Genomic DNA, 27,273 nt, shown 5'->3' on the forward strand with positions numbered 1-27,273 from the left:
CCGCTGCTTTTTCCTACACTCACCAGACTGTGTATGGATACCCATACCGCTGTTAAATCATTTAAGGTGGGAGTGAAACATTGTTCTCAAAAGAGTAAAGATACACAAAATGTACCCCGCAGAAGTCGAAACATTTCAGCAAAGTCACAAAGTGATAACACATCACAGCGCTGGAGTTGCAGTTGGGTACATTTTCATTACAGCAGGGAGAAATTTCCAGTGCCAACGGTCCTTTCATTTAGAGATAGAAACCATCGGGGATCTAAAAGATGTCAGAATTCTGACAGGAAACCCTGAGCTTTTGTTGAACATCCCATCATCTGCAAAACAATAAAAAAGAACATATTTGGAGCAGTCCCACAGAGCTTTTGCTGTTTTTCACATAGCCAGCCACATTCCATGTCAGACTTTGTAATCATCAAGCCCTACAATTAAATTCTTCCTTTGTGGGGACCAGATACACAACATTGCTTGCACCCTTTCGTGCACATGTCATGTTCTGATTATGAGTTCAATTTATACCCGGTGCACCTTACACAGTGACACGTTCGTTGGCGAGTATGGTGTGCTTTTCTAATTGCCTACACTCATGTAACTGCATGGCCCTCTGTAGACCGATTACAGGGGGAACACATCCCTGCGCACTTTGTACATGCTACACTTAATCACATACATCATGTTGCTATTAAGAGGGGAGCACTTTAGCCGTCCGTGCCAAACTGCGCCTACATTTCACATTCTCAGCAGGTGATCTCTGAGCCCACCCGTACAGTCTTGTTTGTGTTCTGCTCACGAGCAGAGCCGCGTTGTGCTCGGCAACTTCTCCCCACGGACCGAGAAAGTAATGGCATCATGGTCAACTGGCCCGGCTCAAGAGTGTGATGTGGTCATGCAGGGGACAGGAAGCGAGAGACGCTGACATTTAGAAGGCTCACTTTGTCGAGCATTCAGCAGTGCTGCGTGTCGGCCCTGACGTCAGGGCTGCTGTTTTTTGGGGAGCTGAGTTATTCACCTCCGTTTTTGCTGTATTCATCACACAGATAGCAGCCTCCGCTCCCCTTGGATGGTTAATGAAAGTCCATTACTCCCTTGCAATGTTAATCGCAATACTTCCTGCTGCTGTTTAACAGTAAAAGCCTTCCAGCGATGCAGTATACGCTCAGCACAGGTAACAGCAGCCCCAGGGAAATCTGCCTATATTGTCTTTTTCTTCAGCTCCATTATTTCTTTCGTTGTTATTTAGGTTAATACCTCCTATGGCTCAGTTTTCTGCTGCCATGGAGACTATTGCAGCTATTTTATCTTCTATAGCTGTTGCAGTGTCTTTAATCATTACGTTTTACCTTAACGTGTAGCGTCCGGATTGTCGGATGCTTGTGTTTTATTTCCGTCATTTGGGATATTATTGATATTCATATTACATCTTTGAACTCTTGCGCTCGCTGCTGCAGTGTACACAGGGATTTCTGTTGTTTCATTGCATCAAATCTGCGTATCTGAAATAATCAAAGCGCGGACAGTCAAAGATATATTGCACGAGGGCCTTTTGCTTTGCTTGAAAAGAGCATTTTGTGCGTTTGAAAAATTCAGATGGATGCTGTGAGTTTAGATGAGAGATTTGCGGAAATAGAACATGAACTCGAATCGCACACGCTGCAGTGCTGACTGTCCAGCTGCCAGCTTTGTACATTTCCTCTGCCTGTGATGCACGGGCATAGAGGAGAGACATCTCAGTGTCTGAAGCAGAATTGATTGACCTGACTGTGTCTCTCAGCACCACACCAAAAATTGATTTTTGTGGATGCTATGCAACTGTCTCTGCAAGACTTAACGCCAGGCTCCCCTGCACCATCTGCTGCCAACTCCTTTTTAATATCAAAAACCGCTAATTAGCCAAATTATTCAGGGTATGCTGATAGAATAAATTGTTGTACAATCACCAAACACAGCTGGCAGCTAGCGTTTATCTATTTTATTCAATTTTAATTTTAATTTTAGAAATTGCTGGAAATTTAGGGGATATTTCCGAAGGGGGAAAAGTTTGTGAAAATAAAAAAAGCAATCCAGGTTGGTGTCATTATCGAATGTCACCACTAAGCCAGAGAAATTACGTGTTTGTGTTATGGTCCCATGATATTAGGAGATGTCATATTTTGTGGAGCATCTTTAAAATGAAAGCTCAAAATGTTATCTGTCTATTAAACACATTTTTCTGCCACATAACTCACACTTTTTACTTAAACTCTGTTGCTGTCCCCCCCCCCCCCATGTCTTATTGTGTTTTTTTAAAAAGTGGTGAAACAGCGCCCCCTCTAGTTTGCACTACCCGTGCCATTAGAATGTGTGGTGAAAAGGGGCATTGCAGGCACTGGAGAGAACGCAGGTGAGGGTCATGTTCTTTGATTACCATGATTTCAGTTACCTACCATCAAACGGTGAGATGCGGACATTTGAATGTGGCGCTGTTAATTGACCGGACTGTGTAGAAGAAAAGTTTGACTTCACTCCAAAGAAGTAGTAAGAAGTTTACTAACTTAGCTAGCTAACGTGCAAACACATCATACAAACGGAAGAAGTAGCTCGTATTTCCAGTACTGACCTGACGTTAGCAACGGCGCGTTAAGCTAGCTTGCTAGCAGCGATGCAGGTGCTGAAGCTGAGGAGGAGACAACAAGTGAATAATGGATGATTTAAAACCACTTCACGTCCATGAAAGAAAGTACAGAGGAATTCAAATGTGAGTTAAACTATCTATGTGTGTGTGTCTTACTAACACTACTTCCTTTAAGTTTTTGGAAGTGCTGCCATGTTTTGTTTCCGAGTTATGTAGAAAGAAGTAGTGCTAGCTGTACCACTATAATAGTGTGGCTCAAACAGTTTACATCTAAAGATGACATTTTAATGTATAAATTGGTATCTTTTTAAATGTATAGACTTCCTATTGTATGACAGAGTTATTCACTATATTAAATCCCAAATAAAGCCTTGGTTGCTTTTTGGCGAGAGTTTCGCGTTAAGATACAAAATAGTCTATAATACACATTAGCAAGGGATTCATGAACAGTAGCAGCGGTGTTGTGGTTGATCCCAATCTTAACTTTGGTGTTGAAATGTCTGTCCTACTTTAGACCTTGTGTTTTTAGATGGGCTATCTGACTTTTCCTGAGACATGTCACAGCTAGAATGAACACTCACTTTAGGTTCAAGGTTAACTGGCATTCAAGGTTAAAGTACCACCTGGTACCATACTGGCCCAGATTGCTGACTGTTTTTTGGAATACTATATTTATGTGGCCTTTCTTTGGATATCTTGACTTTTTTTTTTTTTGCCACTTTCAGATATGGATAAAACGGTTTCTGATTTTTCATGGTTCAATAACCATCTCTGAAAATATCACGGTTTCAAGTTTAATAGTATTACACAATTATTCTTGTCATTATTATGAGTTGTGATTCAATTGAACAAACACTTCATAATGATTCTTCAATATAATATGTCTTTACAAATATGTAACTAATAACACTTCACAGAATGATACACAGTTTTATACACGGTATACCTTGGAGGTTGTACATTGTTGCTGCGATACTCACAGATTAAAAGAGGGCGTTATTTTCATGTAAGACTGTTTTCATTACTTTTGAAGCCAACGTGTACTTCCATTATTGGTGTTTACAGTTGTAGCGTCTGAGTTCAGGTTAATGACGTCATCAGCGGGCACTCGTGCCGAGTAATTGGTGACAAACAACCAATATGTGGCTCTGTAGTGTTGCTCTGTATGGCACACATTACTGTTGATCACATAATGTAGCGGCTCATGTTCCCTTGACTAAATGTTTGGAGTTAACGAGTCATGAACATTATGTGTGCAGTCACCCTGTGTGTTCTGTTGTGAACATCTGATCGCTTAAATAAAATTCTTATCAGTTTGCAACACCTGGCTTTATGACATTAATCGACATTTCTAATGTTCCATTAAATTAATGTAGCTGACCTGTGTGACATAATAGATGTGTTTATGAATGGGACATAATTGATTACGCTATGCAGGTTTTAGCAGACCGAAACAGGCTTTTTTATCTTCTGATTCTGGAATTGTATTGTTTTACCTCTTTTCCTAAAAAAACAGCAAAAAATACATCTTCAATCTGTGCCCCCTGGCTGTCAGACTGACTCCTGCCTCCTGTAAAACGAAACACAGAAAACAATAGATAAGATGGGTGCTGCTGTTTGCAGTTTCCTCTGTTGGCTGTGCAGAGTTTCCTCCAAATGGTCAGAGGTGCCTGACATAAACACGCAGAGTCATGTCGGAACATATACTGCATATGGCTTTTTAATTCCTTCTGAAGCAGCTTCCTTGAATTGTCGACTTCCAGTGTAACACAAGCTAATCCTTACACGGTTGTCAAGTCCCCATATTGTAATACTGTGTCTTTTGCTTTGGAAAGCTGCCGCATTAATTCAGTCTCACCTTGTTCTGTGAATGGGAAGGCATTAAAAGTCTCCCAAGTCCCTCATCCTTTTGTGCCACTCCCCAATGGCTATACCTAAAGTATGAATAGAAATGTTATTTCAGTAATTTTGAAAGAATTACATTTAAAAAGAGGATCCATAAAACCGACTGCTCTTGAAGAAATCCTCAAGAACGAGATGATTACATATTCTCATGTGTGCACTGGCTGTTCTTATCAACTGATTAGATAGTTTAGGCAACAGCAGACTCATTTAATGGGGCTCAGAAGGACCATTTACATTTTGTTACTGCATCCAAGGTTCATAAATACCACGGGGAAAGGCTTAGATTTTACTGATGGGTTATCTTTTAGAGGTTATACCAGGGCTCCAAACTAACTTTTGGCATTGGTTGCACTGGTGCACCAAATGTTTTTTTAGGTGCACCAGTGCATAATTTAGATACATCCAATAATATATTTTAATTAAAATTGTAAACAGGAATAAAGCTGCAGAGAAATGTTATTCCTCATTTAAATCACAGCACACAGCAAGAAATTGCGATAATTGCTTAAATCAATTAACATTTCAAGTTAAAAAAGTGCTGATGTTTTTCGTGCTGGACAAACTCAAATAAATAAATCACCCTAAAATATTATTGGGGTGGTATAAAAAACAGGAACCGTGGTCGTTTGGCAGCATGAACAGTGTAAGCAGTGCAGAGAGTGGTCTCCCAAATCAAATCCAGATATACACTGACAAAATATGTACAGAAAACATTTTTTTAGGGTAATATTTTTTCGAAAGCAACTACTATCTGTACACCCAGTTGCTGTCTGTTAAAACTATTTTAATAGGCTACATAGTTTTTTAATTAGACCTGCTAAATTTCAGGTGCACCTGGTGAACAATGACAATGTTTTGGATGCATGTGCGACCAAAACATTGCGTCCTGGAGCCTTGGGTTAAAGTCAAAGTGAGTGAAGTTTCTAAGTTTCTAAGTTTCTAAGTTTCTAAATGTGCTTAAACTGTTTAGTCAGAGATGATTTGAGATGTAGATATTTAAAGATTAGCTGACACCTCAGATCTTCTCTCACGTTCTACCACTTACTGTTTTGGGAAAGTATGAATGCCTTAACCGCAGTCAGCCCCTGAATTTTAACTGAAGGCATTTTTAAAGTCCAAGAGAGAAGATGCTCTGCATTAATGGGCTGTAATTGGCAAAATGTTTCTGTGTTGCCCTCTCAATACTTCATAAATATTGTAATTTATTTCCAGGGGATCTCTCCTCTTTCAATTGATACGCACACAGTGAGGATAGGGACAGCAAGAGCAGATCAACAACTGAGTCTTTGTTGTCGACAGAGCAACAGTATGATTAGAGTGATGATCATGCCAGGCACAGTCCCAATCTGGTCAGGTGTACTCAAGGCTGAGCACTAAAGAGGAGGCAGGCTGTAATTTTTGGTCAGGCTAATGGGCTGTTTCTCACCTCTGCAGAGCATAACTCTGCCATCTGCTGCAGGGAGTCTCTCTCAGCGCCTTGCCCCCTCTCTCTGGAACAGGGAATGGACAAATGGCAACCTGAGAGCTGCACTCAGCAGCTGAGTACAGGACTGGGCGCACATGGACTCTTTGCTATTCTCCTCGCCTCATCCTGCCTCCACCCAACCCTCCCCCTCATCCTACTTTTGTCAGTTATATTCATACAGTCCGATATTACAAATCACAGATTTGCCTCAAGGGGCTTCACAATCTGCACAGCATACTACAGCCTCTATCCTTAGACCCTTGATTCTGATCAGGAACAATTCCCCCCAAAACCCCTTGAACAGGAAAAAAAATTAGAAATCGCTGGAAAACAGAGGAGCACTCTCTCTTCCAGGACAGACAATCAATCAGTGCTCTAACTTCTCTTAAGATCCTTTTAAACAGCCTGTTCAAGGTGATAATACTGTGCCATTATTCAGCCTCGCCATTATGTAAAAAGTATGAAGACCACTGGGTTTTTAATAAAAGCAGCTAGTCAGTTACCAACTTACTCAAACTCCCCAACTGTCTTCATTTTCTCCTTCAACCTACTGATGATCGCAAAAACAAGAAACTCATACAAATCTGCCCTTGTTCACATAATTTCTGACACTTTGCTTGCAGCATTGATGGCTTGTCCAAACACTGACACACAGTGACATGCATGCATGCACGAGAATATCAGTGTTTCACGTATGTAAATTGTAACATTCCTGATATAAGGTTTTATGTATCACAATAACTCTATTCTCTTTCTGTGGGCATATTTCATGATTTTGTGCTGTCTAGTTGATGTCGAGTGTATTATTGCACGTGTAATGATGGTAACTCTTTTCAGTAATTACGCTCTTTGGTGTGTACCAATCTCATTTTACAGTCCTTGCATGCTTTTAGTCAATGCAACTAAAGAGCTTCAATCTGACGTCAGAGATGAACAGACACCAGCCTGCTCCCAACACACCCGATGATACTTCTTGCAAACTTACATGCTTACGTTCGTAGGAAAAAAAAAAAGATTAAACCACATATAGGGTGCAGCATCTTCTGACAAAAGCTGCACTCTGCATGTAGAAATCAAAAACAACTTGCAGTAAATCTTTCATTTGACAGTAAGTGGGTGTTATTGGATCCTTCTCACTGAGTCACGTTGGAGCAGTCGACTAGAAAACCAGGGCAAACAGAACTTCGCGAATTGCCTTGCTCTCTCCTTCCAGCCGTTTCCTCCGACTCGTTACAGACGTCTGAAAACTAGCCCCGTGCTAAAATAAGCTGAGGAAGATCAGGTGTCTGCTTTGTGCCTCGGCCCACTCTGTTAATTCTTCTGCGGTGAGCACAGATAAGCAAACCTGTGAGAGATGCTATCGAACCTTTGGGTTAAAGAAACTGACAACTCCATCACCTGTAGTCAGATCAGTAGGGAACTGGAGAGCAATGCATATAGAGCAGTTTGAGTTGTATACTTACGATTCTCTGTATGGCCATTATGCCTCTGTGTGTCGCTTTGCACAAGATATAACTGCATATGAGGACATAGACTGTATGCAGCCTTTGGAAAAATGAAGGGGAGGAGAGGCATTTATAGCTGACATGATGCCCTAATGTGCTGCAATTTGTCTTCTGTACTGTCTATGTTACAGATACACATTTACTGGGTAATACTGCACTGCAGAGCATGTATGATTACAGATCATCTGAAGAAATAGAGGTTTAAAAGTTAAAAATGTCATGCATTACTCCAACACGACAAGCCATTCTTGCCCACATTAGATGTGTAAGTATATAGCCTTTAGTGCCTCTCTGACCTCAGGACATTGGCAAGGTGAAATGTAGAAGGTTACACATCTGCAGGCCAGTCCAGGAGAAGAAAATTACAACAATTTAGCAGAGTGACAAGCCAGGCCTGGAGGCACAGAGCCATATCACTCATGTTCTCTCATGTATGACAGCCGGGGCACACTGGCCTCTCTGCTGCCTGAGGAATACAATAATGACTGCACACTGTATGCACTTATATCTATGTGTGCCTGTGCCCATATGTTTAAGTACGTACTATATGTGCACAGACTGTGTTTACATGCATACATGCATGTGGAGGTGAAGTCCTGCTGAAGCTAGCCTTGACTGCGGAGAACAAGAGGAGTCATGTTTCCTCTGATGAGCAACACAGTCTGGCGATTAGGCTTTGTTTCTGGAATATGGTGGCGTTCTGCCTCCAGCCTGCAAGCTGAGGCTGAACACAGAGGCATCTGTATCCACGTCCTCTGAGTAGTCTGAACATGTACTTGGTATTCCTGATAGGACAGAGCTGGCTAACTGAGCTTTCCTGGCAGTCTGGCAGATCTGCAGAACGCAGCTCTGTGGTGGCACATTAGAATAGCAGTACAAAAAACAACAGCGGCTATGCATAGACTCTGAGTCAACTGAATGGGCTGCGTGTTCATGACAGGAGGAGAATAATTGGTCCAATTTATGCCATGTGGATTTATGGCAAGCTGTCGCACATTTGGTACAGGATTTAATGTTTTTCTTCCGTAGTCGAGTTGGCATTGATGTGTCAGGGTTGAAATAAATGAGATCATATAAACGTGTGTGATGTTTTGAATGTTGGTAATGTTGCAGAGAGAAAATTCAGTGTTTGTGTGCAGGCAGAAAAATTAGAATAATCATAATATTTTTTATCTTGCTAATAAACCCTGCAAAGCGGCCCAAATGGAAAGATGGAAATGTGATTCCGGCGACTGCAATAGTAATCTGAAAATGTCATCATCGTTGTGGTGCATGCGCTCGCTCTCATATCATCTCAGTGTATCCCAGAGCCAAGTCCAACTGAACTGTACTGTGATCCTGTCTCTTGCATATGGATTGCATCTTAGGCTTCTCTGTCCTGCAAGGTTTTAGAAGTGTGATCAATGAAATGTTCTCCAGCGGAAGCAAGAGTGAAACGCAAAGCCATGTACCGATAACTGTCAGACCTTAAGAATAATATATTCCTCCTGCAGATTTGCTATGTTGATATGTATCTTTGCATCTGTCAGTTCAGTTCTTGGCTGCTGATGTGAAATACTGAAGGAAAGAATATTTATGTTGCTGTGCATGTGTGCACTGTACATTAATAGTAAATTATTCTGCTTTTGAGCTGGCTTGCATAATAAGCTGTCTTCTGAATTCTGAAAAATCCTTACACTGTACTTTGACTGTGAGAACCCTGGACAGGTTCATGAAATGAGTGATTTTTTTTTAATTTTTATTGGTTAGGGATATGTTTATATTTAGGATTTGTATTTTTCCTGAGGTTACTCAAATCTATTATTCCATTACTATTAAGCTCTATGGGGATGTCCCAATCCACTCTTACTGTCTTACTGTAAATTGGGCCATTCCAGCGATGCTTTGATGGATCATGTATGTATTCCCAAAATCCGTCTGTTATTACACACTTGAGCCATACAGCTTTCTGAGCTATTTAAAAATAAGTGAAGCATAGTTGATGTAAAATTAATAAGCTGCAGCTAGAAGTTTGAATTGGTGGTAACTTAAAGGTTAAAAAAAAGTTCTGCAGGTGTCTCAATTGCTGCCAGTGGTTGAAAACTCTATTTGAACTTTAGCATTTTGTTCATGCCGGAGATGGAGAGAAGCAATCCAGAACTACCTACCACAACAGATCCACTGTCACGAAGATAAATCGCCATGTTTCAGTGATGTATTATTTCTTTTGATAACACACTGCCTCAGCGCTAAATGAAAATGCACCAAACTCTGCAGACTTTATCATATAGATTGATGTGAAAATTGAGAACAATTTTCCTGATGGTAGAATGATGGAAACTTTCAGAACTCTTTTGCTCTCAAACCTTTTTTGGGGAAAAAAAAATCTCAGTTGCTGTTTTAGCTGTAATTTTATTGCTTCTGATGTAACATGGTTCAGTTTTTAAGAGTGTCCTTGAGGGCTTGCGATGGGCAATATGGCCAAAAAAGTAATATCTTGATCTATTTAATAGGGATGGGAGTATATAGTATTATTGCAGGTGGTTCCATTGCTGTGATAATTTAATGTATCATCTATAAATGTAGAGGAGGACCTTGTGGTTTATGAGTTGTTTACTTTAAAGGAGGTTCACTCACAAAAATCTGTCCTTTTTAAGATACAAGTTTTTGACACATATCAGTGAAGGGATGTAATGAGTTTTGTTTGTGGATGGCACCTACGTTGCATCTGAGAAACTGTTACAGACCTGGGATTTGTATTTATGACGGTGTAGTTGCACTCAGAAACTGTGGGGGGCGCCAAATCACACAAAATGCAGATTTGAACATAATGTTGTGGCTTTAAGCACATTTTGCTGATTATAGCATTATTCACGTGAATTGGAATTAATTTGGCATGGGTAATTGTTAAATTTTTTATATTGTCCAACGCTTACTATCGAATTGGAATCACAATCTAAGTGTATTTTTGTTTGTGAAGTAACTCGTCCAGTCAGCATAGCCATCTTGTTGACTGTGAAGCTTAGAAACAGAAGAGGACATGAAATACCACAATATCTACTATTCATCTGAATGGTAGAATGTGGATGCCTTCATGATTAATCTGAAATCTTCCACCCTTATTTAAACTACCTTCACCTAAATGTTCCTGAAACAAATAATGCAAGGTCACATTATGCAAATTAAAGGTTTTAAAGATAATACATTACATTTCTTATGCCATCTGCACAAGCGCTCACTGATCTGGATATTGCTCAGTTTCACCTGACAAACACCTAACCATCCTATAACAGCTGCAATCATGAAGCAGTGCAGTGGGAGACAGCCTGTGAGCTATTGATGGCTGCTGAAGTGGAAATATGGAACTTTCCCTCTGTTCTCTGCAGCGCTGCACAGGATAAATTGTAGGATTCATACTGAGATTCTCACCTTCGCCCACATCACCGGGGCCTGCTGCTGCTTCCTTTACAGAAGCTCCTCGCATCGATTGCTCTGATATCCCTCAGCACCCAGCGCTCGCTTGAAACCCAGTGTTTTTTTTCCACGGAAGATTAATAAGGGGCACAGCGGAGGGTCGCTGGAAACGGCAGATGAAAAGAAACACGGTTCAGAGAGAAGGTCGTCTGTAGACCCCGCACACCTTTAAAAGAGCATGTGAACCCCGCATCACATGGGCAAACTTGGTGTGGGCTGATACGTTAACACATTGTTTTATCTCTCACTTCAAAGGCACACAAACACGCACTCCATTGTTGTTGTTTTTTTGTGCGAGATATTTCTCCACTCTCAGCATGAAGCATGTTCTCATTCCCCAGGTAACTCTGGGAAGACAAGATTAATCCCAGACAGGAGTTCTTTCCATCGCCCCGACAAACCTCCCATTCCTCATGTCTGACGGTGACCTTTCCTTTGCCGGCTGCACAACGGTTATTTCAGTAATAACCACGCATCATTCAAGGCTACGCTCTCCACAAACAGCACTGGCAACACTGTTTTCTCTTTTCAAATTGTTGATGTGGATTCAGCAATCCCTTGTTTTTAATCTTGCAGTTGTTGTTGTTTTTTTGTTTTTTTTAACTCAAGTACAAGAATGTAGAGATTTAAAAACTGTGAGGTTGTTAGAGGGAAGTAGCAGATGGATAAGAACTGTCTGTTGAGTGACTCCAGGAAATTAAAACTGTCTTTATTACCTCTCATTCTCATCCTCTGCCACCCACACTCAATTCACACACACTAGCACGCACAACATTGCACTATTACCACTACAATACAGCCATGCGTCGCGGCTCCCAAAGCTCGGAGAGAGAGCGGGCGAGAGAAGGAGGAAATGTCAGGATTATATGAAAGTGTGAGCCATAATGAGATGATAATGGCGTCTCCCATGCTGACGAGTTGACAGAAGGATGAACAGGCTTCTGGGATGTTGCTGTCAATAACCTGCTGAAGCAGATAAAATGACATTACAGTCAATTAGCTCTCGAGTTTGCATGGATGCATCCTGTAGCACCGCATTCAGTAACGCAACATTTGAACCCCCGCATATCTTGATGACACTCGCTGTTTTGCTGTCATAAGCACGGTCAAACATGTTTTGCATTATGTAAACAAATGGCGCTCGTGTATTATGTAATGGCAATTTTGAAATATTAAGGCAACATCTATAAGAATGACGACGAAGAAGAATGACGTTTGGATGATGGGTAAGATGGCTTTCCAATTGCTCCAAATATGTAACGTATTTTATTTATGTCAATCAGCAGACTGGAAAAAGCCGAGTACATTGATAGTGTAAATATTTGATTACAACACCTCAGTGAATACACTATGACTTGCTCTTCACTTGTGCGGAAATGTTTACGCAAAACCTTGCAGGGACTAATTTTTTCTTGCCTTAAGGAACATCTTGTTATACTTTTATTGAGCTTTCAGACTTCACAGCGCTTATCACACAAACTCTCCTTGTTTCAGCAGAAATGAATCCATAGGCACCTTGGCAAAAATGGAGCAAAGAAGTAAAGGGGAAAAAAAAGAAAAAAGCAAGTCACATATTTTTTTGACCCCAAGTGTAGAGTCTGTTTCATCTTGGTAAACTCACCTCCACTCCTCTCCACTCCCCTTTCCCTTTCAGTGCGCCTCTCGCTCCCTCCATGCGCTCAAATCACCATCTGGGGAAGCCTGATAAGCTCCGAGGCAGACACCAGCATTTGGGCGTTGAGTTGAAGAGCTGCCTTGAGACAGCCGGCAGGTTAACCCGACCAACGAGCAACCTTTCCGAGCATGGAGGTTAGGAAGTGGCAACACGGCTCATTCTCTGCCTGTTTGTTTCTGTCTTGTTGACGTGTCTCTTTGTCTCTATATTTTCCTCCTGCTCTTTCATTTCCCCTCCATCCTCACACAGGGAGTCTATAAGACTGCGCCCTATTTAAAGTGAAGAGATTTGCGTCGGACATATTTGTTAAAGGGACTTAGAATATGTGTCATCCAGCAGGTATGAGAGCTTATCCTCCTTCTGACAGCTTATGTCCTTCCCAATCTGAGGAATTTTCTCCAGTGAAGGCCATAATTAAACAAAGCTCATGTTTATTCATTTGATCCTTAAACCCAGACATAATTAACACTGGTGCTCAGTTGTCACAAGCTGGAGTACATGTGTCCAAACTATTAGTCACAACCCTCTTTGTTGAAATCCTGCATGGAATGGATTTGGGTGTAGTTCGCTGAAGGTCTCTGGAAAGCTGCGTGTCTGACACGCATAAATACACTTGCAAATGATACTTTGCAAGACCCCACTGTGCTTTCACCAGCCTTAGTGTGCATTTAATTTGGTTCCAGTTTCCTTCATAAGGGTCTGGATTATGCCCTTGCTTGAAGTTTGGCTGGAGTTTCTCTGTGGCGCTGTCCGTGGTCCTGAATAGCAAATGCTTCCATTAACAACCCATTAACTCCGGTACACTCTTTTCTCTTCCTCCTCACTTCCTCCTCACCGTTTTGCTGCATCACTGTCTTCCCCACACACAAACAGCACATTACAACTAATTAATGGATTCCTAGTTCTGTCGGAATTTAATCTGAAGGCTACCATCTGAATGTGGCAGCTGGGAGGAAAGTCAGGGGAAGACCCCTGAGGCCGAGTGTGTCCATGTTCACCTCAGAGGCCTCCCTGAATTTTTCTGCTCCTCTCACTCTGGGCCACTCTTTGACCTCTTAATGGGCTGCACTTACACTGTGGTTTCGTTGATGAAAACTCCAAGTGACAAAGAGCATTTCTGTCTTAACCTCCCTCATAGCTTAAAACAAAAACATTCAATGAATAATTCAATGGAGGAATGAATAAACAAGTAAATTGCCAGATGTAATTTAAAGACTATCAGGAATAGTTGATTTCACAAAGAGTAAAAAACAAATGTAGGAGTTTTGCTGTCTTGATCGGATACGAATTATTGGCTGGATTATTGGCTGATGTCGGATAGATTGCTCTATAGCAGTGGTCTCAAACTGATCCAGTAAAGGGCCGCTGTGGCTGCAGGTTTTCATTCCAACCAAGCAAGAACACACCTGATTTGACTTATTCAATCAACCGACCCTGATCCAACAAATCAACTGTGTAAAGACAATTCAGTTGATTGAATAAGTCGAGTCAGGTGTATTCTTGCTTGGTTGGAATGAAAACCTGCAGCCACAGCGGCTCTTTACTGGATCAGTTTGAGACCACTGCTCTATCGTGTGCATGACTGAGTCAGTTCACTGACTACATGACTCTTAAACTGTTTTATGTTTGGCTGACAGTGATGAACCAGCCAGGTCCCTGATTTTATTAATGATTCATCTGTTGTTTAATTTCTTGAAAACTGCCGTAATTCAAAATTGATAGTTTGTTCTAAAATATGATAAAATAATGAAATATGTCCACAAGAATAAAGTGATACCTTACAGTTTTTTTGTCTTGTTTCCACCTGATGTAAGCCCTCCATCTATCTAAATTCTCAGTTTCTTGCATTGTAATAGACTTGTTGTTCCAGCTCGACATAACTGCATGCTATACCTTCACAAGGACACATGTTTGCCAGTATTTGTCCCGTCCTCATGTTCCTTTCACTGCCCGCTGGCATCGTGTGAACAACTACTCAGTAATGGCCGCTATGAATGTTTCCTGGCTTTTTACATGATTGCTGCTACATCATGTGTTTGTCAATATATTTATGTGTACCAGCAGTGCCTCCCATTCAAAGTATCAGCGAAATATTCATATCAAGTGATCCATAACATCACCGATTCAGGCTGTGACCTTAATTTAGAAGAAGGTTTTGACGCATCCTAATGTCTGCACTCACAGATGTGCCTTTCTACTCGTGCCTTTCATGGATCTCTTTGAAACGCCTTTCTTTGTTGTGCTGGCTGCATCAAAACATGTCATGGCATTCCCCCCAAAGGACAATTTTTAGTTTTTTCATATTCTCTTTATTGACAGGTTCAATCAGCATAGTAAATGTATTTTGTTGTAACATTCAAAATCATCTTTCTTTTTGCTTCAGTCCACAAATTTAAACCTTTCTCTTTTAACTCCACTTCATGCGTTTCAGTGTCTTAGCATATCTCTTGAACCAGAGAAAAACTAATTAAATATGTAGTCCAATCAGCATGAACTTTTTCATAGCAACCCACTGCAGTGTGAATCCTGCCTTTTCTAGCATCTCTAAGTGGACTGCGTTCCACAAGGCAAGACCGGGCATCCCAGAGGATATCTAAAGAGATCTAGACAACCCTTCCTGGACACTCACTTATTCATGTTGGGATGTGGGAGGAAGGAGGGAAGGATACACGGCGGCCCAGTAAGCCCAAGGCCATATGGTCTAATGTGATGCAGGATGAGTGTGCTGAAAGGCTTGCAGGAAAGATATCAGATAAGGTCAGGGAAAAAAGGATTTGTGAACCATTCCTGGGGATTTGATAAGTAGACCTTTGCCGACATGTCCCCTATAACAGTGACACCTCGGGCTTAGTATGAGGATATCAAAGGTCCGATGGGCAGCGGAAATTAGTTGGGTGGACTCTGCACTGGGTGATAGTGTACAGATTGGTGATTTTAAGATTTGAACTCATGGCACTCTTGGCTACGACGTCACTGATGGGTCATTTGGACGACTGGTTCAGAATTAAAAAAATACGTTTAAATAAAAATCTGTAGAAAATGAAACATCTCTTATGTAAATCACACTGGAGTGAGGACCGAGGCTGAGATGATGCTGAATTTCTTTAAGCTACACAGTGCAAAGTAAAAAAAAAAAAACTGTGTGGATATTGAAAAAGAAAATCAGAACAGTATGATCAAAGGTCTAATGTCCTCACATTAAAACCAAGTTTCATTTGGACTCCTTCCATCAACTTAACAGGCGCTCTGGCAGCTGTTTCTGAAGTCCTATAACCTCTGATGATAATTATGACCCCCATACCATAGAGAGGGGATTTATTCAAATTAGTCATGTCATTATCCCCAAGATCACTCCACTAAATATTACTTACTGATGTCTGGTCTTTGACAAAATGTCCTCCTCTGCACCGACTGACCGTGTCACTGCAAACCCTGAGGAAAGTTGAGCTGAATGTACTAACTATGCAAGCATCAAAATATTGGCAGACGTCAACAAATCTCATCCTTCAGGAAATTGACTGCCGAAGGGAAAAGAAATGAAAGACAGTCATACGGATGTTTAATTTGCACTTCCTTCACCATCCATCGCACGTCAAAGAGCATTGAGGTTGAGGAATCCTGCTTCACATTGAAGCAGCTTTTAATGGCAGACACGATACAGGACTGTAAGAAGTGCTGCAACGTCCTTGTGCATCTGACTGGCACAGACTAGATAACTGAGGTTACAGTGTGAATATAGAATAATGAACATAGACAAAAGGAAGATGGATCACATTAATCTGAGCAGCAGAGCCCCCTCCCCAGCTCTTCATCTCCTTTTTTTTCTCTTTTTTTTTTACTGTGAATACTGCAGTTGTGTAGCTGACACCGCAGCCTTCCCATTTGATGAGCAATTAGCATACCCTCGCCTGAGTTTGTATCGTGATGATCCATTCATTTCCGTGGTGTAATTATGTGTATAAGGCTGCTCATTTGGAAAACATTGAACTCATCAATCTTTTTGCACCCGTTTTCTAATTCGGCCCATTGAGAGAACCCTGGGGGACACCAAAACCGCACTTAATTGTCCTCATTCCAGACAGCTTCTAATTACACCCAGTGCTTTAGATCTCGTTAGAAAAAGTTCAAGATCCTCCTTGCCTTTTTTTCTTCTTCTTTCGCTCTCTCTTATAGAACGGTTCTCAATGTGTAGGGTGTGAGCAACAGCGAGAGAGAGAAATTCCCTCGTCACCTTGCCCTCTGGCAGCTGCGCCCTGGATAAACAAACACGCGTCGCTGAACATCAGTCAGCCGGTTGGGAGCTGAGGCTTGATTAAAAAGCTCCCTCCGCTGTTTCTCCATGGCCTTGCTCCTGTGAGTGCCCAGATAAATATATTAATGAATTGCTCTTGTTGAACTAGTGGAGGGACGGGGTTGGTTGTCTCAACAGCTACTGTATTGTGTCGAGTTCATGTGATCGAGTGGCAAGCGGTGCACATTGAGCCACGCTGTAAATCAGCCCCGATTAGCACTTAAGGAGATGATTACCGCTTCTCTGCTGCTCTCATCTTCAGATTCAGCTAATGTTGCACTCATCCCCCTAAAAAAGTCACTGCCCACAGTACATCTCCTTGTTAAAGTGAAACCTTGCTGATTTCCAACCAGCTTTGTGTCATTACAGTGTGGGTTGTTTATGCAAAATGAAAAATATTTAACCTCCCATGTTGCCTGCACCCAGAGCTCCCGGCTCATTTGCAAGCGAAAGTCTGCCAGAAGGTTGTACATTCACTCCTTTTGTATGCCAGCATTTATGAAGAGTTGGATTGAGAGGGATGCGAGTGAGTGTGATAGGGACAGCAATGTAGTGTAAAGTGTAAAATGGCAACGTTACAGTGTGTAAAATATACGATACACATGTTTAATGACGGTAAGAGTTGTGTTATTATGGATCACTGCATTTCCTCCAAACACCAACCTTACTACTCACCACCTGTGAATGGTTGGCTTTGTTGGTTGCATTTTCAATTCTTTACTCAAACTCTTAACTCACACAGCAGCTCTGGTCTGTTTTTCTCGTGGTTCTTATATGGCAGTTCATGAGCTGTAGTTTTCCCGGTAAACACACCAACCTCTTAGGCTTCTCTACTAGCCCTCCGCTGCTCTTCTCAGGGTCACTTATCTCTGGAGTAGCCCTTCATTGCAGGAGTGTCCCTTGGCTCATTCGGAAAGGTGGACCGGCCAGCTGTTTGCAGGGGGGGGGGCTGCATCAGGCCTGCAGCAGTTGTGACAGTCTCAGTGTTCACTATATTTTACAAGGAAACGTCATCTCACAATCTGCTGCACCAGCCACATTGCTGTTTGTTAAACAGCAAAAAAAAAAACACAAACACAACCCACAGATAACAAGTTAACTTTTTTTATGGTCTAAAATATTTGCATTTTTGCACTGCATAGACAACTCGGTTTTATGAGAAGAACTTTTTTCCCAGCGGTCAAATACCCCTTTTAAGCAATAAAGACGTCAAACTGAGACAGAGCTCTTTAAGTGAAAATCTGAACATACAGTTGGAAGAATTTTTTCTGTGGAGAACATGAGAGAATAGGACTGAAGCTGGCTACAAAAGCAGCTCATCTCTCTGTTGAGAGGCAGCAAGAGGCTATATATAAGGCATAATGCTCAGGAGGGAGACCTTGGTTCTTTGAGAACAAGTCAAACTGTTTATTTCACACAATGACACCGCATACAGTGTGTCACCCATTATAAGACATGGTTTCTATTGCAGTGTAGCACCAAACACCAGAGTAGCACCATTTCATATATAGAAAGAGGCATGCTAGTTAAGGAGGATCATAAACATAAGCATAAGTATTAAGAGACACATTTGTGCTTTTTGTGCATATGTCGCATTTTCTTTTGCATGAGCTTCATTTGCTCTTGCTCGTGTTGACTTTAGCTCACTGCCTCTGTCACTGAGCTAAAGAGCTGAAGAGCTCAAAGTTGCTGCTATGGCAACAGTGCAGAGCTCTGATAGGCCACAGAGGCAGAAACGAGCCCCTGGATTGTAGTGGAAACCGGACATGGGATGGAGAATTGGCTTCCTAATTTTACTCTCCAACAGGGTTGGTGTTCTCCTTTTTGATATTTATTGTATGTTCTGTAAACAATATGTGTGTTAGTTTACAATTGTATTACCATCAGCAGGAAATGATAAATATGTTAACTATAGTTACACTTGCAAAGTCAAAAATGTATCCTAAATATGGGGATGTTAACCACCTTTCAACACACACACACACACACACACACACACACACACACACACACACACACACACACACTAGAAGTCTACGTACTTGCAAACATCTCTTCACCTTTAATTGAGCGGTTCTTTGACCATCAGCACTGAAAAGTAATCCACTGGTATTGCCATCGATATTCACCTTCATTTTACAGTGAAGAACTTTGACTAAGGGTTCCATTTGTAGGACATATGCACCGACATCAAGAGCACAGCCCAGCTGTGTGCACGGAAACACTTGCGCACACTTTGAAGTAGCGTACAGTGGCAGGAAAAAAGTGTGAAATATGGTGTGACAGCCTAAAGCCTTAGCTGAACTGAATGTGACCTACAGAATAGCAACCTTACAGTATATCGTTTATCGCCTCCTTATTTATCCTCTTTCTGTGGTTTTATTTCAAACAGGCTGTTCTTTGTCATAGTGAAGGTGTCGCAGGACGCTGCTGAAACTGTCCTGGTGTGTGCTAAGCCAACAATGGCCACACCAACTGAAGTCAAATGTGGAAGTAGTGTTGAGAAAATGACCAGCTGAGGAGCATCCAGTGCGGCAGGATTAATGTCCGGCTGGGGAAAGTCTCCACAGAGCAGAGTTAGCAGTGGGGTGTGCCCGAGGGACAAGTCGCTTCATCATGGTATTGATTTGTACCAGTGCTTAACTGACTAGATCGTAGCATGAGGTTTCATGATTGATTATTGATATCAACAGAGTGTCATCAAGCCAAAGCATTAATGAGGCCTCTTTTTCTGGCAGTGACTCTCCGCACAATTCCCATTTGAATTAGAAACAAGGAGAGAGCAAGGGCTGTCTGCATGGTAGAGTGAACTTGTGTGTGTGTGTGTGTGTGTGTGTGTGTGTGTGTGTGTGTGTGTGTGTGTGTGTGTGTGTGTGTGTGTGTGTGTGTGTGTGTGTGTGTGTGTGTGTGTGTGTGTGTGTGTGTGTGTGTGTGTGTGTGTGTGTGTGTGTGTGGGAGGAGCAGAGAGAGGAGCACCTGAATCCTAATCACGTTTGTTGTTGCAATCGAATGCACACTAGCTGATTTCATAGAATATTTAACAACAAAACAACTGGCTGGAAAGAATAACTTTTCTGCAGCGGGGGCAAAAACTACTTTGCAACACGTTCTCTTATCTCTTCTCCTCTGTGATCTCAGAGCAAGTGAATAAATAACATCGGAATGATGAACTTTCTTCAGGCTGAACATGAAAACCTTACTGGAATTTGGGCCATCGATTTACTTTTGCTAACTGAGAGACCGTTCATATGTAGATTGTGTGTGTGTGTTTGAGTGAACACTGTGTGCACATCCAAAGAGATTAGCAAGTCATCTCACACTCTGTGATTGTCAATCCTTAACATAATTTTCTTAATTTGCGTGATTATCAAGGAACACTCACCTGTGAATTTCACAATGTAACACCACAGGATAATCCTTTTTCGCTCAGTATACAAAATTCAGGCAGAAAATACATTGGGGAAATAGAGCGAGATACAGCGTTGCACTGAAAAGGATTCTTTAAACCTCTCATTTCGTGGTTCAGGTTGACAAGATCAAAGTAAACAATTTTGTATTATTTGCATTTCTTCTTTCCTTGTTCAAGAGTTAAATTATAACCAGGAGTATTAAAGAAGGTTAAACAGTAGTGTAGCTGTGGTGGTCCATAGGCACTGTGCTTCTGTCTTTTTAGATAGTTTACAATGGAGCTTGCAAATTCAGACGTTGCCACCTGCAAGGCGGCAGATTTCTAATTTCTTGACAAATTGTTAGTATGCACATATGAAATCAAAAAGCCTTAGGCTCTAATTCTTCTCAGTAGTTTTTTTCTTTCAACGTTTTTGCAAGTAATTTACAGGAGAACAAATTAAAACCTGTAGAAAAACTAGTATTTGTTGATCTTCAGTCCTTTCATTTCTCACTTTGCTGCAGTAATGTAGAAGTGTACCTCATGTTGCCAATACTGGTGGGTGTTGTTCCACGTGCAACTGAGCACTAATTCTTCACTCCAGTCAATATCGGAGGTTGGAATTTCCCAATTGAACTGCAAAACAAATAAACATGGCTGATTGTGATGAATTCTCAGCCTCCTTTAATATATTAAGGAAAGAGAGGAGGAAAAACAACAGAAGGTAACAGACGCCATTGTACATTTTATTTGACAGCACTTTTGTACTTGGAAGCGTATCTAAGTATTCTTTTCACTTGCCTCATACAAATAGTGTCGTCTACAAAGACATCCTACCTCTTCCCCATGGATTCTTCCATTGTTGTGTGACATCAGACAACTGCTCCTTCATGAAATTGGGTACATTTTGGAGCTACATACATTCACTAACTACTTTCCTTGCATAATTAGCTAACCATAGCTGTCAGTTGAAATGATGCAGAATAACTGGTAGAAGAGTTTAGGTGATGAATTTGAAGTTAAACAAATGTTGTGCTCCACTTCAGTGTCCTTCTATCGGAACAAATCCAAAATTAAGTAATTCTAAAAGCTTTTAGTTATCCTTCCACAGCAGTCTCACTGCAAGGTCAACCCATTTTAATTTTTTGTATGCTGAAAACCATCAGCAGGTTGCTTCCCTGAGAGCATCGATGAGTGGTTTGATGAAATGTACTATACTTATTGGCTGCAGGGCTTAATATGTGGGAATTAAAAATGTCAGGGAAGGGCTGAACTTAGTTACATGATTGATTAAATAATAACTATGAAATACTGTTTGTTTGTGTCCTCTTGTGAAATGACTTTTAAAGGATCAATCAAAGAATAAGTTGACTGAATTGGGCCGAATCTTTGCTCTAACAGCTTTACTGCCATACAATATTGCCAACAGCAGAGTGCTATTCAGAAAAAACTGTATATTAAGAGAGTGGTTTGTAACACTGACTAATCAATACATGAGCAAACAGTTAATACGGACAGATAATGATTTACGTGTGCATTTTCCAACTCACTGTTCTGTTAGACCTGCACAGCTTTTGTTATGTTTTCAATGTCTCTGCCTGCAGGGACACGTGAACCCAGTCCCTGTTACTTCTTACAGCATCACTGTACTGAGGTGTATTGTATAAGAATTGACACCACTGAAGGATTTTTTTGAAAACTCTTTAACAAATTATCATTCATTGCTGTGATCCTTTTTGTAGGGTTTGTCGTTTAGGTATGCTTACCAGCGAGGATATTTTTGACCACTTGCACATGTCGGCCCACAGGTTAATTCACATACAGGCACAGTGTCGGCTACCAGCTTTGTGAGAGCAGGCTGAGGTAAAGTAATGCATGCTAAATGAAGCTCAGAGTGGGAACGTTTGCTCCAGAAAGGCAACAAAGTCAAGTTGAGTGAGATGTTATTCTTCGGTTTAGTATTACAAGCATTATAACACTTTGCTGTGAGCCGGAGGGAGAAAGTGTACGCACTGGTCTGAGGAGATATATGTTGCCAATCAGTGTGGTAGAGGGTGAGGGATTCAAAGAGCTAATTCAATAACCTTACCTCGAAATGGAAGTGGGATGCCATTGAGAGCTACTGTGACTAAGCACATGGAGAAGCCCGTTGAGAAGAAGGAGGATGAGCTATGAGTCAAGCTAGCCGGGGCAGACAAGTTATCATTAGCTCTGACAAGTGACAGCTCTCACAAACGAAAGTTAACTTCACAACTACCTGTAACTTAAGCAGTGCTGACTGGGAGATGAAGTCCAGTGTGCGTCTCTCTCCAGTGCTGACACAGCGACAAAACAAAGTGTGGAAATAGCTCCAGCAATGCGAGACTATTGTGCTCCTCATTCAGATCCTCCCTGTCCAGCACATGACAACTTCACCAAGAAGCTGATGCAGCGCAACGGAGCTCATTGAGTCGATAGACTTAACTGAAAGCCCCTCTTGTGGTTCCTGTCAGTTTGTGTTTTTATTTCTTAATAATTATTCTCAGGTTCAGCTGCTATATTTTATTTTGGATTCCTGTTTGCAGGACGTTGCAATTACTCATGTCACATTTCTCCGCTGATTAGCTGTTAGCCCCGCCATCAGTTTTTAGCTTCATTGATCAGCTGTTAGCCTAGCAACGCTAACTTTCAAACCGATGTAATCAATACTCTGTGGGCTGTCCATCGTTGCTCCGTTGGTCGTCCCTCCACCACAACCTCAGGGTTATTCACCGCCGGGCTCCTTTGTCGCTCTCCTCTGCTGCTGCGGTCTCCCCAGCTCGCAGCAATGTTGGATGGTCGCTACTCCGCCGTTGCTGGCGGAGTCTTCAGGTGTTCAACACAGGAGCACCTGGACCTCTGCTGTCACTTCACCCCAGGCTCCATCGCTTGGATTGGATCTCTCGGTCTCCTGCGTCGCCCCTGCTGTGTGCACAGAGCCTCCAGACACTAGTTTGTATACGGACGGTGCTACTGACTTCAGTGCTAGTGTTTCCTCCGTGCTGACTGACAGGCGCTCCATTTATTCTTTGTTTTGTTTGTTCCACTTTGTTAAGTGTCCTTGGGTACCCTGACAGGCGCTATATAAATTAAATGTATTATTATTATTATTATTATTATTATTATAATAATAATAATAATAATAATAATAATAATAATAATAATAATAATAATGATAATGATAATAATAATGTTACACATGTTTACAATGTTTGGTAACTGTTTGATTATTTTGTCTTAGTTAGGAAAGTAATGTTTAGTTAGGAAAGTCTGGTGCCTTTAGTCTCTTCCACATGGTGGAAGGAAGGTATACGGTGGAAGGTATACAGTTTATTGTTATTTCAATAACGGTATCGGATCGGTATCGGGTATCGACAAATACACATAATCCAGGCATTGGTATCGGTATCGGGACTGAAAAAGTCGGATCGGTGCATCCCTAATTGTATTACATTGGAATTAATGGCATATTAGGAGATGAGGAACACATGTACCCACTAAGTACTTCATAAATAAAGTACTGATGAATCATTGAATCCTCCTTCTGGCTAAAGTTTGTTGCTGTTTGGATCCGTAGGAGGATGCTTCACAGTGAGTGTCTCAGCAGAAGTCGGCAGATCTTTGAAAGTGTTGTCCTTAAACTTACATCCTGATAATGGAGCTGTCACTCACTGTTTGTCCTTGAACGGTTTGTTTTGGGTAATAATGACTGCTTGGGTTGAACAGTGCTAATTTCTAAGTTACTGGAATATTATTACATGCTAGAAACACCATGCAATTTTTTTTTTTGCCTCTGCATAAGGATGCTTCCTCAGAGAGCTGTTTGCTACATGTCTTGTAAGCCAGACATTTTTGCTTTTGAATTCCTATGATACACTAGCTTTTATTTTTAATCATAGAGAGGATTAATAAAAACTGTCCTTTTTGAAAATGTGCTTTTAGCTCCTCCAGGGGACCAAGGTGCTCACATTTTTTTGAGATGTTTTCGACGCTTGTTCGCTTATTGATTTAAATGAGCAGGGAGGTGTACGTTTCTGTTGTTCTGAGAGCGTATGCCTTTGGTTTCTGTGCTACTCTTATTTATCCTTAAGCAATATCAATGTCTTGCAATTGATTCCCTCAAGGACAGCAGAGCCACGCTGTAACCCACCAGCAGGGTATAAACAGGCCACAATAATAGCTTCGTTCTCTCTGGCATACATTAATATGCCGTTGTCATAAAAATGTGATTATTGTGTCATTTTTTCATTTGATACACAATCACCACAGTAATGTAACAGTGATTAAATAAAGAATGCTGTATCCCCGTCCTGACAGTTTCCCTATTAATAAAATGTCAAAATCAGGTTATCTAATGCATATTAAAAGTCGGGACGCTGCATCCTGGCTCACTGGCTCAAAGCTCATCTCAGGTGGTAATTTGCGGCCTATTTTCCATATAAAAGAGGCAGATTCCAGTTAATTCACCCAGCTGGAAAACCAGGAGTGTCTAGCTCTGTGATATAGTCATTTGCCACTGTGTCCTGTTATACCTGCACTAGTTTTCAGTTTGTGCTCTGGCCCGGTCTCAGTTGAATATCTCCGTTTCAGCCTTAACCTCCCAACATCCAGACACAAACACACACACACACACGCAAGCACTCACACTCACTTATTCTCATGTAGCCACTTCCCGGGGGACAGGAAGTGCTGCCGGAGAAAGGGTTGTATGTTTACGTGTGCGATTTCTGTTGTACACGTAAGACTGCGCCCTTTTACGTCTCTTGGGATCGGATCAGGCCTCATTCTCAACAGACTGAGCCTCAACCTGCCTGCTCTTTTCAAACACAAACACACACACCCTCCCACACACATGCGCACACGCACACAAAGTTTGCAGTTGCACAAAAGAAAAAAAAGAGAGTGCAATCTGATGGAGTTTGAGTCCGTGGGAATATAAACTCATAGGTCTGCTCTTCGTGATTCAGAGGGCAAAATTACAATAGCAGAAAATGTTATAGGATTACAATATTAGATAGACGAAGCATTAAATTAATGCTAGTGGACTGAAATGTTGAAGATGGAGGGAGGGAGAGACTGCAGGGAGGATTTGCCTTTATATTATATATTATATGTTTCTATCCAATCTCCATTACCCAACCACAAGAAATAATATGAATGTGGGATAACATTATCAGGAAAAAAAAACACATTACCACTAGCTTGTGATTGTTTTAATGCCAGGGAGTTACTCTAAAGCCAGATGGGACTCAAGAATACAAATGTCTTTCCATTACGCACACATCCTTGCTGTAGAACAGGCCAAAAAATATATGAATAAACATCTCCGTGCAACCAGCCCAGTCTTTTAGCTTGCCATTACATTCATAGCAGTGGTTAGTCGGGTTTGTCGCTGTGAGTTGTCCAGGTGCACTGGCAGGCTCAAGCCCCCAGCATCATCTGTTCAAATCCACCTCATGACTGCTACATCTTATCCCATCTGTCTTTTTGCTGTCTCTCGCTGCTTTACAGCATGCAATGAGACCAAAATTAGTGATGGGGAAAATGGTTTGAAAAAGATGGAGTCTGGAGTCATGCAATGAGTAGTGAAAGATGTCCCTGTCAGCTCTGTGGTTGCTCCTCCCTACCTCATGGTGGCCAGGAAAACATGCACATACAATAAACTCAATCAAATGAGTGTGCATCACACAGTCCTTTAAAGGTTTTAACAGTTTTAAGATACAAGTGGCACAAAGTAGCTAATTTTCAAGCCTGACCGATACTGGATCTTTGGGGCAGATGCCAATACTAATATAATGGAGTAAAAAAATGTTTCTTTTCTCCTTTGTGACACTAAATTGAATAATGTCTTCAGGTTAGAGACAAAATGAGACATTTTAGGATTCATCTTGGAAAACTATTTGATATTTTTTCGAAAATCTAATCAGTTAATCAAACAGATTAGTCAACAATGGAAGTAATCAAAAGCTGTTGCCCATCTGATAAAAGCTGTAAAGTTTTGCCAGAACATCAAAATAAAAATATTTAGTTTTGTTTTAATATGCAATGCAATGAGGCGATGCTAAAAGAAGCTCAGAGTGGGAACGTTTCCTCCAGAAAGGCAACAAAGTCGAGTTGAGTGAGATGTTACTCTTCGGTTTAGTATTATAAGCATTATAACACTTCGCTGTAAGCTGGAGGAAGAAAGTGTGCATGCTGGTCTGAGGAGATGTATGTTACCAATCAGTGTGGTAGAGGGTGAGGGATTCAACAAGCTAATTCAATAACTGCACCTCGAAATGGAAGTCGCATGCCATTGAGAGCTATGACTAAGCACATGGAGAAGCCCGTTGAGAAGGAGGATGAGCTATAAGCAGTTAATCAAACAGAGCAGTCAGCAATGGAAGTAATCAAAAGCTGTAGCCCATCAATACATGTGTTATTTAGTTGTGATTTAATATGCAGTGCAATGAAGCAATCTTATGATAACGTGCTTAATAAAATGCTTCAAGTAAATGCCTGAAGTTTTGTTTTAGTTGAGTGCAGAACCCTGATCCCTGGACTGCTGTCAGTAATGGAACAATAGTTTTTAGATACACCGTGTGCTTGTGTCTGGTAGCAGGGTTTACCGCTCCAGTGCACACTGTCATGTGGAGATATGATGTATGAGCTTTATACGTCCCCACAGTGTTTTTATACTTTAAAACAAGAGTTTATACACAATCTTCGAACAATCTGGAAAAATGTATAGCTTATTATATTTTATTCTTGCAGAAAAAAAGCTTTTGCATTGATCTTGACAAACGATGTACAACATTACAGTATTTTCTGATGTCCTTATATAAAATGACATATCATGTGGTTGAGGATTTTATCACCTTGCTTGTAGCATTTAAGCTCATATCACACTATGACTTACACAATTTTGTGATATTTGCAGACTCACTGCACATGTCACACGAGGTGATAGACCAAAGAGA

The 27,273-nt window shown here is 41.2% G+C and overlaps 1 protein-coding gene across 9 annotated transcripts in view; it reads left to right on the forward strand.

Annotated features, from left to right (window-relative positions):
• The first annotated feature begins 2,374 nt into the window (after positions 1–2,374).
• Positions 2,375–27,273, forward strand: part of LOC115574070 (MAM domain-containing glycosylphosphatidylinositol anchor protein 2) — a 267,969-nt gene continuing 243,070 nt past the window's right edge. For 2 of the 9 annotated variants that reach the window (XM_030405284.1, XM_030405287.1), the window contains exons 1-2: positions 2,402–2,737; positions 12,597–12,751. In XM_030405284.1, the coding sequence (XP_030261144.1) occupies positions 2,682–2,737; positions 12,597–12,751 (211 nt within the window). In that variant the 5' untranslated portion in view covers positions 2,402–2,681. The other 7 variants (XM_030405282.1, XM_030405283.1, XM_030405285.1 and 4 more) reach the window with 5 other exon arrangements.

This window comes from Sparus aurata, chromosome 22 (genome assembly GCF_900880675.1).
Source record: "Sparus aurata chromosome 22, fSpaAur1.1, whole genome shotgun sequence".
Classification (NCBI taxonomy): Eukaryota; Metazoa; Chordata; class Actinopteri; order Spariformes; family Sparidae; genus Sparus; species Sparus aurata.